At 39.9% G+C, this 12,765-nt stretch overlaps 1 protein-coding gene across 1 annotated transcript; it reads right to left on the reverse strand.

The window, feature by feature from the left end:
• Nucleotides 1-1,903: 1,903 nt before the first annotated feature.
• LOC122198718 (ragulator complex protein LAMTOR3-like) lies at nucleotides 1,904-2,278 on the reverse strand. The gene has a single exon (XM_042903446.1). It carries the CDS (start codon nucleotides 2,276-2,278, stop codon nucleotides 1,904-1,906), a length of 375 nt encoding a protein of 124 aa, XP_042759380.1.
• Between the last annotated feature and the right edge of the window lie 10,487 nt (nucleotides 2,279-12,765).

A 12,765-nucleotide genomic window follows, 5' to 3' on the forward strand; every position in this document is an offset into this window, starting at 1 on the left:
CTGTCTCTCTTCCCCTGTGGTGATCCTTCTGCCACTCCGCAGATTGATTTCCTGGGTGTTCCAAGTGATCTGACCTCATTATAGCTGTGTTTGAGGGCGAGGGAAAGCCCAGTCCCCCTACTTCTCAGCCATCTTAACTCCTCTCCCTCCTCCTCCTCATTCTTTAAACAAATTTTTTTTTAATGTTTACTAATTTTTGACAGAGAGACAAAGCATGAGTGTGGGAGGGCAGAGAGAGAGGGAGACACAGAATCTGAAGCAGGCTCCAGGCTCCAAGCTGTCAGCACAGAGCCCGACGGCGAGATCATGACCTGAGCTGAAGTCGGTGGCTTAATAGACTGAGCCACCCAGACACCCCTCCCTCCTCCTCATTCTTAATGGATGGTCTTGTTTCTTATTTCATAGAAAAATACCAACCTGCCAATCTGCACCTGTAATCCTATATCCTATATTACCTCCTATGGTTAAACACAAAGGGTAGTACTTTGTCTTGAAGTCAATTCCTCCTCTGGGGTACTGACTCTCATCACTTCTCATCTGCTGAAAGACTTAATGTTTGCAATTCCCCCCTCTCTCTTCCATTTAACAACAACCTCAACCTGATTCTACATCTCCTTCAGCTCCATTTTCCATTTCCCTGCTTCCCTTCGCAGCATATCACATTCTCTTAAAAACAATCGTCTATACTAATTCTCTTGCCTTCCTGTTTTCCCACACTCCCTTGAATCTACTCCAAACTGTTTCTGTCTCTTTCCTTCCTCAAGAACTGATTGTTAAAGATCACTAATGACTTCTATGCAGCCAAATCCAAGTCAATTCTCAGTTGGGATGTTGTACCTGTAAGCACCTTTTGGCTTACACAAATGGTTTTGTAGCTTTTGACACAAATGATTAGCCTTTCTTTCTTGAAATACTTTCTTTACTCCATGTCAAGGACTCTTCTTGCTCTTGGTTGTCATCTGTCTCATTGGCCACTCTTTACCAGTCTCTTTTGTAAGATCTGGTTCTGCCTTGATAATCTCTAAGTTGGTCTGCCCCAGAAAACTTCTTTGTCTATATATATATATATATATATATATATATATATATATATATATATATTTTTTTTTTTTTTTTTTTTTTTTTTACTTCCTAGGTAATGTCATTTAGTTCCATGGCTTTCATGCCATAAAAAATTAATGTCTGCCTACTCAACAACTCCAGGTGGATATCTACAAGTACCTGACCCACAGATTGTCTAAAACTAAATTCTCGATTAGATCTGTTCTTCCCTAAGCCTCCATTGTATACATTTGGGTGCTATTATTTGCCAGGTACTAAATGCCAAAAAACAGAAAGGTAGTTTTAAAACCATTTTTTTAGTAGTTAAAATTTGTTTTTATTTTCTAATTTGTAAATTTTTTTAGTGATTGTACTGATTTTATTACTTTTACTAAGTCAGTTTATCTTTGTCACTCTCAATACAAAGAAATAAAACAATGTAAAGAAAATACGTCCTCATTATTATTCACAATAAAAAAGGTCTGCTTCATTCTGTAGGCCTGGGCATATTATATTATAGGGAGCACTTCATGGCTCAAGTGGATCAAAGTACGATTTTGATTCTGACCCACTGAATGGAATCTCATGCATATCTGGTGACTGCACTAACTCCATGGGAGCTGTGATGTACTGAACCATTTCTGTGGTACCCCTGATCTCACTAAATTAAGAAAAGTCCCTACACAAGAAAAGATAACAATCTGTCCGTAAATTATATCTATAGGCTCTTTCTTTAGTGGAAGGTGGGAAAGGGGCCCTTTCTTGAGTATATGGATACAAGTATTGTTGTGTCTAAAGATTGCTGAATTGATATTGTGTCTGTTATAATGAAAATAAGGTGAACATCAAAACCACTGCCAGATTAAGAAGCTACCACAACTTGTCTCAGTTCGTCAAAGAATGGAGCAAGTTCCTTTGCTAGGCTGACAATGAATCCTGTATTGGCATTGCTGCTGGTCGTGAAACTCACCACCAAAGGTAAACGATTGAATTGAACCACCTGGTAGGCGTTATAGTAACAGATGATACTTTTATTTTTTGAAAGTCCAAGTTTGCTTCCTTGGTCTGTTGCCAGGGCAAAAGTAGAGAAGAAACCAGGTCTCAAAGCATGCTCTGGAGCATTATCATTGGCCACTGTAATAACTGGCACTCCATCTCCATCTGACACAACAATAGCGTGGAGCCCTTCAACACTTGGTAATTTTTTATACAGGAATCGCTTCAGGTCATCTGCCATGATGAACCCCTTTCTCCCGCAGGGTCACCCTCCACTCCTGGGTTTCTGGGTTGCCGTGTTCTCTCAGCTGTAAATTCAGGGACAGGGTCAAAAACAGTCTCCTCTGAAAGCTGTCATCACATGATTTGTGTAAAATTTGTTTTTAAAAATACAGTATGATTTAAGTTCTCCAGTGTGAACTATGCGTCTTTTACTGAAAATTGCTCTTAGTTTAGGGTGGTGAGAACTAACGTGCTAATGGAGGACTTTCTTCTTCTTTTTTTCTTTTTGAAGCAAGAGATACTGACTCTGTTGTCATTTAAAAGGTAATTTTGGCTGTGTGCAGCAGTCAGTCTGAGAAGAGAGCTTTCTAGAGGCCTGGATAATACACTGTGACATGGGGAATTGGGCACTCTGGCTCTGTGAATGTGATATGAACTGTGGGCTCCAGCCTCAGTCAAGGCCTTGGTGCCAGAGTTCAATGTAGTTCACGCAAATGGACCCTTCGGAGTTGGCTGCAGCTTTGTAGTAACAGCCTTGAAGGTGAATCATGCATTTTGGGTAATGGGAAAAATGTCAGTTTCTGCAAAGTCCTTAATAACGATAATCCCCTTAATGATAACTGCCTTCACATTTTTAAAAATGTTTTATTTTATATTTGAGAGAGAGACATAGAGCATGAGCAGGGGAGGGGCAGAGAGATGGAGACAGACTCTGAAGCAGGCTCCACGTTCTGAGTTGTCAGAACAGAACCCAATGCAGGGCTTGAACCCACGAGCAGAGAGATCATGACCTGAGCTGGAGTAGGGCATTTTTTTTTTAAATGTTTATTTAATTTTGAGAGAAAGAGAGACAGAGTGTGAGCAGGGGAGGATGAGAGAGAGAGGGAGACACAGAATCTGAAGCAGGCTCCAGGCTCTGAGCTGTCAACACAGAGCCCGACGCGGGGCTCGAACTCACGAACTGTGAGATCATGACCAGAGCTGAAGTCGGACACTTAACCGAATGAGCCACTCAGGCGCCCCTGAAGTAGGGCATTTAACCAACTGAGCCACCAGATGCCCCTATGATAACTGCCTTCAAATAAATAATCAAGATGAGGAAAAGTTCATGATGATAATGGTGACATATTCCAAAGCAATGATATCAGCCCCAGTTACAACCCAGTGACCAAATCTTGTGACTACTGTTCCAGTCGGTTCATCCCCAGCAGTAGCTGTAGCTCAAGTCCAACTGCTGTCTCTGCTTTGGTTCCCACTTCTGCAACTGCACCCCTTCCTCAGGCAGCAGGGACAGCATCTTCTGAATCTGCACTTCCTAATGCAACTAAATGAGACAAACCTGCACAAAAGCCAGTGGAGACTTCAGTGGGCACTTGCCCAATACCAACCGAATGGCACATTAGGAGGTTCTTCTCAGTAAAAACCTTTTTGAAGATGCAACAAGAGTACTTGTGACAGGTTGGCTTCATGAGAATATGGCAATTGGGGCGCCTGGGTGGCTCAATCGGTTAGGCGTCTGACTCTTGATTTCAGCTCAGATCATGATCTCAGGGTCATGAGATCGAGTCCTGTGTCAGGCTCCATGCTGAGCGTGGAGCCTGCTTAAGATTCTCTCTCTCCCTGTCCCTAAAATATACAATGAAATCATGTCAATGAGCTGGTTTCAACAACCCTGACAGAGCAGTACTTTTTTACTTTATATTTTTAAAAATTACTAATAAGCTTTATTTTTTAGAGCAGTTTCTGGTGCACAGAACTGAGCAGACATTGAGAGAACTCCCATGTATCTCTGTCCCCCCAATACCATAGCTTCCCCTATTATTAACATCTTGCATTGGTATGATACCCCTGCTATCACTTATGTACCTATATTGATACTTTCATTGTTACTAACTAAACACTTTTGTTTACATTAGGGGCCATTCGTTGTGTTGTTCAGGTCTATGAGTTTTGACAAATGTATGGTGTCATATATTCCGTGTTACAGTATCACACAGATTAGTTTCACTGCCTTAAAAATCCTCTGTGCTCCACCCATTCATCCCCCCCTCTCCTTCCCTCTGGCAACCACCGATCTTTTTACCATCTCTATAGATTTGTCTTTTCCAGAATGTCATATAGTTGGAATCACACAGCAAGAAGCCTTTTCAAAGTGACATCTTTCACTTAGTAATACGTTTTCACAGTTGTCTATGTCTTTTTGTGGCTTGATAGCTCATTTCTTTTTAACACTGAATAATATTCCGCTGTCTGTGCCACTATTTGTTTACCCATTCACCTACTAAAGGACATCTTGGTTATTTTCAATTTTTGGCAATTGTGAATAAAGCAGCCATAAATATTCATGTGCAGGTTTTTATGGGAACATAAATTTTCAACTCCCTTGGGTAAATACCAAGGAGTGCAATTGCTGGGTCATATAACAAGAGCATGTTTAGTTTTGTACAAAACCACTCAAGTGTCTTCCAAAGTGGCTATACCATTTTGTATACCTACCAGCGATGAATGAGAGTTCCTGCTGCTCCACATCTTAGCCAGCAGTGGTCTTGTCAGTTTTGGATTTTTGCTGTTCTGATAGATGTGTAGTGGTATCTCATTGTTATTTTAATTTTCAATTCCCTAATGACATATGATGGAGAGCATCAGTTCTCTTTAAAAAAAATTTTTTTAATGTTCATTTTTTTTTTTGAGAGAGAGAGAGAGAGAACGAGCAGGGGTGGGGGAGGGGCAGAGAGAAAGGGAAAGACACAGACTCCGAAGCGGAGCTTGAACTCACGAACCGTGAGACCATGACCTGAGCCGTAGTAGGATGCTTAACCAACTGAGTCACCCAGACACCCCTAGAACATCATTTCAAATACTTATTTACCATTTGTGTATCATCTTTGGTGAGGTGTCTGTTCAGATCTTTGGGCCACTTTTTAACTGGGTTATTTGTTTTCTTATTGTCAAGTTTCAAGAGTTCTATATTTTGGACGCAGGTCCTTTATTAGATATACATTTCACAAATATCTTCTCCCAGTCTGTGGCTTGTCTGCAATTGTAGAAGTATCTTTTAATGGGAAGTCCTGAACAGAGAAAGTTAGGCTATGGTTGACTTCCTCAGGCAGTGAGAACTGGTTTCCTCAGCCTTGAGCAGTGGCTACAGCTGCAGATTCTGTAGGACTTGCTCTTGAAATTTTATGAAATCAACCTTGACTGAGATGAGATACATCAATCAGCAGAAACCTTCACTGCTTCCAGTATTGCTACCTCAAACAAGTCATGAAAATCTTCAGACTTCAGCCAAGTAGCCAACCTTAGGAGTACTGATTCAGTTGTCAAGTGGATGATGTCTGGAAGCTCGTGGCCAAGGAAGAGGAATGGAAGTGGCAGGGGAAGAGTTGCAGGAGCCGGAAGAACTTGTATGAACCCTTATTATGGACTGCATGTTTGTGCTCCCCCAGGATCCGTAGGTTGACATCCGAACCCCAGATGTGATGGCATTAGGAGGTGAGGACTTTGGGAGGTGATTAGGTCATGAGAGTAAAGCCCTCATTAACTAGATTAGATTAGTGCCTCTGTAAAAGACTCCCCAGAGAGCTCTCTTGCCTTCTTTCGACCATGTAAAGATCCAAGTCAGTAGTCTGTAATCCAGAAGAAGGTTCTCACCAGAACTATGCTAGCACACTGATCTTGGACTTCCATCCTCCAGAGCCATGAGAAATAAATCTCTGTTGTTTACATGCCATGCAATCTATGGTAATTTGTTATAGTATCCCCAGCTGATGAAGACAAGCACATTCAAGTATAGTATGAGGAAAAAGACATGATCACGAGGTTAAAGACATCAGTGTTTCCTGAGAGCCTTATGAAATATACATATTTTGCTTTTGAGAAGACTGAAAGGGACTTTCTTACCCTCACATTTTACATCAATGCATTACATTAACTCTTCCCTGGACCATGTGGGATGGTTTAGGTTAATGTCTGTAACTTGGCAAAAGGTAGTATATTGTTGGGGGTGGAAAGGGCGAGACATAGGAAATAGGGCAGAGATGAATGTAGTGTATGTCTATTTAAATTGCATATCCATACAGTGTGTAGCATGTTGTACAACCAGAAACCAGCCTTTGCAGGTCTTTGTTTCTTTTAGAAAATAGTAGGAAATTTTTCTTAGGTGTTTACTCTTACTGCACTAAATCCAGAAATTTAGTGTCATGCTGTATTTTGTATTTCTTTGACTTAACATTGGTTTTAGAAATAATCCTTGCTACCTAGACTCTATAGTCTCTATTTTATGGCCACACTGGATAATAGCTTTGTGAAATTGAAAAATATTTTGGAGCAACTGTATACAGAAATGCCAATTTTTTTTTTGACTATTGTTGCTTCTTCAAATACGTATGACATTGGTGTAAGAAAACACATTCTTTAATGAGAAATACTTGTAGAAAAAGGGGAAACCTTCTCTTTATATGAAAATAACTACTAGTTTAAAATGATTTCTTGGGGCACCTGGGTGGCTGAGTTGGTTAAGCGTCTGACTTCAGCTTAGGTCATGATCTCATGGCTCCTGAGTTAAACCCCTGTGTCAGGCTCTGTGCTGAAAGCTCAGAGCCTGGAGCCTCCTTCAGATTCTGTGTCTTTCTCTCTCTCTCTGCCCCTGTCCCGCTCGTGCTCAGTCTCTCTCTCCCTAAAGACATTAAATTTTAAAGAAAAATTAAAATGATTTCTTGATTGTTGAATGTAAGCCCCTTCTTAGATGATTTAAGAAGCTGTACAATTATAGTTAGTATCTGCAAATACAGTTAGTTTCTTATTCACATTATTTGGGGTAAAAATTGGCAGCTGTCTAAGCTTCAAAATAATCATTGTGGGCTTCATTTTGATGCATCCTTTTGGGCAGCACACACTTCTGAGGCCAATGAAGAAATGGAACAGTTGCTTCTCTTCAATCTGACCCTTCCCTCAGCAGAAATGTCTTTGCCAGTAAACTGTGAGTTCAAACTGTTGTCTTGCTTTTTTTTTTTTTTTTTTTTTTAAACCACAAAATGCTGATTGGATTAAAAACTAATGAAAGTGTTCCAAAACCAGGTTTTATTTATTTATTTATTTGAGAGGAGAGAGAAGAGAGCATGTGTAAGTGGGGGAAGAGGTACAGAGAGAGAGAGAGAGAGAGAGAGAGAGAGGATCTTAAGAAGGTTCCAAGCTCAATGCAGAGCCCAGATGTGGAACTCAATCTCACAACCCTGGGATTATGACCTAAGGCCAAAAGCAAGACTTGGAAGTTCAACTGACTGAGCCACCCAGGCACCCCTCAAAACAAAGTTTATAACATTTGTAAATTCTTTTTTTAATCAGATAAAGATGTGTGGCAACTAAAATTATTAATATTATAATACAGAAAGAGGACAGAACTATATAACTACAGAAGGACAGCATCTTTTATTGCATGAAGTGAATGGGAGCAATCTTTGGAGGGCTGAGAGATGCACCTGAAAATGTACTTTGAAAAATATAAAATCAAGATATTCATGGTTTATTAGAAGTAAAATCTTACTAGTGAAAAAAATAATAATATGAATGTCATTTGGCTTACATAAATATGATATGCAATTTTGTACCTAGTATCTCTGTACGTTGAATAGGCATCTCAACTCTAGTATTCCCTGAATAAAATTTTTGGTTTTTCTCCCATAACTAATTCTCTCCAAGATTTTCCTTATCAATAAATTGCAGCGCTAGACATCTTTACTCTAGCTAACCTATAAATGCACTTTATTAACCCTTTCTGACATACATGTAACAAACAAAATCTCTGGATTTTGTTGGTATTTGAATTTTATTTGTGATATTTCTGACATGCCAAGGATGTTGGGTTTTATGTCATTAAATTTATCAATACCTTCCTTTATAATTTATGTATCAGTGTCATGTTTTAGAGAAGCTATCACTAACCAAGAGATATTGTCTGTATTACTTTAGAATCCAAGTTGAAGATTTGATATATCTGACCTATTCCATGGAAATTTTTTGACTTGGTCAACAGTTGGTTCAAATTCCTCTTTTAGAATTGAAGGCTGAATTATCCAGGGTAGCTGTTACTGGGTGGGGGCGGGGTGATGGTTGTGGTGATGGTAGTGGAATGGTGGCCATGTTGTGTTGATGATGGAGATGATGGTGGTGATGGTGTAGTGGTGATGGAGATAGAGATAATAGTAGTGGGGTGGCCTTTTTGCACAAATCACAGAAATAAGCCGTTTTATTTCCAGGCTACCTTATCTTTTAGTGCAGCAGAAATGTATCTAATATAATCAGACACAATATTATTAAACACTATTGCGTTATGGGGTGAATTATTATCCCCCCCCCTTAACTCACAGATTAAAGTCATAACTCCCAGTATCTCAGAATGTGACTATATTTGAAGGAAGGGTCTTTTACCAAGGTAATTAATGTTAAATTAGATCATTAGCGTGGGCCCTGATCCAATGACTCATGTCCTTATAAGAAGAAGAAATTGAAACACCAATATACACAGAGGGAAGACCATGTAAAGACACGGAGAAAAGAGGGTCATCTCTAAGGCAACGAAAAGCCTCAGAAGAAACCAACCCTGTGATATCTTGATCTCAAACTTCTAGCCTCCAGAGTTATGAGAAAATAAATTTCTGTTGTATAAGCCACCCAGTCTATGTGACGTTGTTATGGCAGTCCTAGCAAATTAATATATACTGTATAAGATAGGCCAAAAAAACCAGTTTGGTTGATTTTATCTGTTGTTTCCTCAATTATTTTGTTCTCATGAGCCTCTCATGTTGTAAGCATCTCCCTCACTGAGTTGTGATTTTAACATTTAAATATATACATTTTTATTACAGTGTGGTCCTAAACTTAAACAAAGTATGTTATTTGTTATTTGAAGAACAAAAATCTGGTCCAAAGCTCAAGGAGAAATGACTGCACTTGTTATGCCCAGAATTCGTGATCCCCAAAGACCACCAGGGAGCCGAGTCCGATGCAAAAGCAAAGAGCCTTTATTCGAGCTAGCTCGAGCTCAATCTCCTACATGCACTGACGAAGCGGTGAGATACCGGAGAGAGAGAGCGAGTTTCAAAGAGCTCAAAGGTTTTATAGGGATCATGGCCTTAGCCAATTGGCTGGGGAAGGGTCGTGGCCTCAGCCAATTGGCTGGGGAAGGATAGAACAATGCCTGCCAAGGTGTGGTCCCAGATCAGCAATTATCAGCGTCACCTGGATCTTGTTAAAAATGTAAATGTTGGGCCTGGTGGTTACAGACCTACTGAATCAGAAACTCCGGGGGTGGGGCTCAGCAATCTGTGTTTGAACAAGTCTTCCAAGAGATTCTGATGCACCTGAAGTTTAAGAACCACTGTGTCTGAGGATCTCTAACATGTTTGGCCTCCGTGTATGCAGAACGTTTCTCACTGGTCACCTATTAACCATTGGCTGTCAGCCTTGCTGTGCTATATAAATACCTAGCACCAAACACCATCCCCAGAGACTCTGATTAATTGGTTTGGAGAGGAGTAAAATGCTCCCAGGTCATTCTAAGCCTGGACAGGGTTGAGGGCTCCTACCTTTGGCCGCTACCTGAGAGAAGCCCTCCCTCTTCTACTCACACTTCCTACGCCTCTCACACTCCCCTTCCTTCCACCTCAGACTTCGGAAGAATGCATCAATCAGCAGCCTGCTTTCTTAGAAAACATAAGTTACTCAAGGGGAGGAGGCGTGGTCTGAGGTTTGAGCGGGAACCTCTTTCTGCGGCCATGTCAGGGACATAGTCACTAGTCGGCTGGCCTAGGTCTGCTCTTTCACACTGGACTTTAGATACAGGAGATTATACTCTAATTTGGCTTACAATACTAAGTCATATGCCCTTTTATTTTTACCAGCACTTTAAGGGATTTTCAAGGACAATGCTGACTGTATGCAATTTTTCACATCTCAAGTTGACTTCAGAACCAAGCTCTTACCTAAAATTTGACTCCACTGGGCGCCTGGGTGGCTTGGTCGGTTAAGCGTCCAACTTCGGCTCAGGTCATGATCTCACGGTCTGTGAGTTCGAGCCCCGCGTCGGGCTCTGTGCTGACAGCTCAGAGCCTGGAGCCTGTTTCAGATTCTGTGTCTCCCTCTCTCTCTGACCCTCCCCCGTTCGTGCTCTGTCTCTCTCTGTCTCAAAAATAAATAAACATTAAAAAAAAAAATTTAAAATTTGACTCCACTGTAAATTACAAATAGAAATCTTAGCTTGAGCCAGACATAAAAAGAATTCATACTTATAAGATACGTTAGGATCCAATAAATTCAAACCTGAGAAGAATCAATGTTTCAATAAAATATTGAGTTTATCTAGAATATTAGAAAAATAATGACCTTTACAAAATAATTGTAACTTACCAACACAATTTGGGGTATACATCAATTGGGCAAAATGCCATTTAAATTTAGTGTAATTGCTACATTTCTATAGCATTTAAGTCAAAACGTAAACACCATTTGACCATTGTATCCCCACCTACAAGGATGTATCTACAAAATCATGTTTCTATAGCATATGTGGAATAACTGAATAACCATACAAGTATTGCTGCGGTATTTCATCCCAGGATCTCCATTCATTCACACTGAATTCCCCATGCAAGGCACTTTTGGAGTTACAGTACTCCCAACAATTTAATCTATTCAATCTGTGGAGACTTGTTTTGGCTAGCTCTGTATAAGCACTTTATTTTTCTTAAGAAAATGAACTCTTATTTCAAAACCATGTTTTGTGTGAGCAGAGAACGGTGGTTGATTCTTAGAAGTAACAAAATGTTTCTCAATGCCAGAAAATATACTCCTGACTTTTTAAAAGGATATATTCTATTTAAAAAAATCAACTTCAATCAAGTAGAGATGGTATTTTTTTTTTTGATGTTGATGATTTAATATTTTCTTCTGAAAAATTGCCCCTCACTGAAAAAATAATAATAAGGGTCACCTAGGTGGCTCAGTCAGTTAAGCGTCAGACTCTTGGTTTTGACTCAGGTCATGAGCTCATGGTTTGTGAGTTTGAGCCCTGTGTGGGTCTCTTTACTGACAGCGTGGAGCCTGCTTGGAATTCTCTCTCTCCCTCTCTCCCTCAAAAAAGGGGCAAAAAAAGGAGCCCCTCGTTTGCTCCTGTTGTCTCTCTCTCTCTCAAAAATAAATAAATATTAAAAAAATGAAATAGGAGTTATATTTAAATGTTATTAGCTAGTTACTGTTAATTATTTTTATGCCACTCATTAAGTATTTCAAACTGAAGTTCATAACCATGATTACTTTATGCCCTCTCCTCTCCATTACATTGTCCTGTGCCCACACTCTTGAATAGAATTTTCCAATTCTAATTGCTTTCCTAAAACAATAGTAGCAGAAGTGTCTGAGAGAAAACATGGCTGTGGACAAGCATAAATCATGTTTCTCACAACAAAACTATTTGTAATCTTGGTAGACTTCACTTGCTTTTCTAATTACAATGTCAGCCATATGAAGAAATGTTTGATTTTTGAAGCAGACTTGTATAGGCTGAATCCTAGTAGAATAAATTCTAAGGCACACTTCAAATATTTTTTTCAACAAGAAACCTATTTCATTTAATACTTTTATACTAATAATAGAAAAAGTATATGAATGTACCTTAGATCATAGGTTTAAAAAATTTTTTTTAAATATTTATTTACTTTTGAGACAGAGAGAGACAGAGCATGAACGGGGGAGGGTCAGAGAGAGAGGGAGACAGAATCTGAAGCAGGCTCCAGGCTCTGAGCTGTCAGCACAGAGCCCGATGCAGGGCTCGAACTCATGGACCGTGAAATCATGACCTGAGCCGAAGTCAGACGCTTAACTGACTGAGCCACCCAGGCGCCCCAGATCATAGATTTTTAAAGAGATGCAGGCATGGCCAAGAAACAGGTGGGAAATCAGAATCTTGTCATCCCTGAAGAAAGAGGAAGAGAACATTCCCAGAAGGAAGTTAGTAATAGTGTTAGATGTGTCAGAGAATTCAGAAAATTTATGACTGAAAAATGCCATCTGATTTCAACACAAAAGTTTCACTGCTTCAGTGAAAGCAGTGTTGGGCAGATTTGCAGGGAGCCTTTGGAACTCAGACAGCTGAGTGTTGAAGGTAAGCAGCATGTTAGAAAGTAGAAAAATCTAGTGTTGGAGTCCTTTCAAGAAGATTGGTTGGGGGAAAAAACAGAGGGAGGGAGTAGCAGAATGGAGATATGGCACTGGATCAAAGGCTACAAAATTACTAACGTGGGAGACATCAGAGAGCTTAAGTACAGAAAAAGATAAAGAGAGGGAAAGATTGAAGACTCAAATGGGCAAAAGGATACCCAATGCAGCAGAAAAACCCCTGGGTGGCCAGAGTGGATGGGGTCAGACTGGATACATTTTTATAGGAAAAGAACCATTCTGCACCATTGTGACAGAAGTGAGGAAGGATTAATGGGCAACAAAGGTAAAGTAGGA

Source organism: Panthera leo, chromosome C2 (assembly GCF_018350215.1).
Source record: "Panthera leo isolate Ple1 chromosome C2, P.leo_Ple1_pat1.1, whole genome shotgun sequence".
In the NCBI taxonomy this organism is placed as follows: Eukaryota; Metazoa; Chordata; class Mammalia; order Carnivora; family Felidae; genus Panthera; species Panthera leo.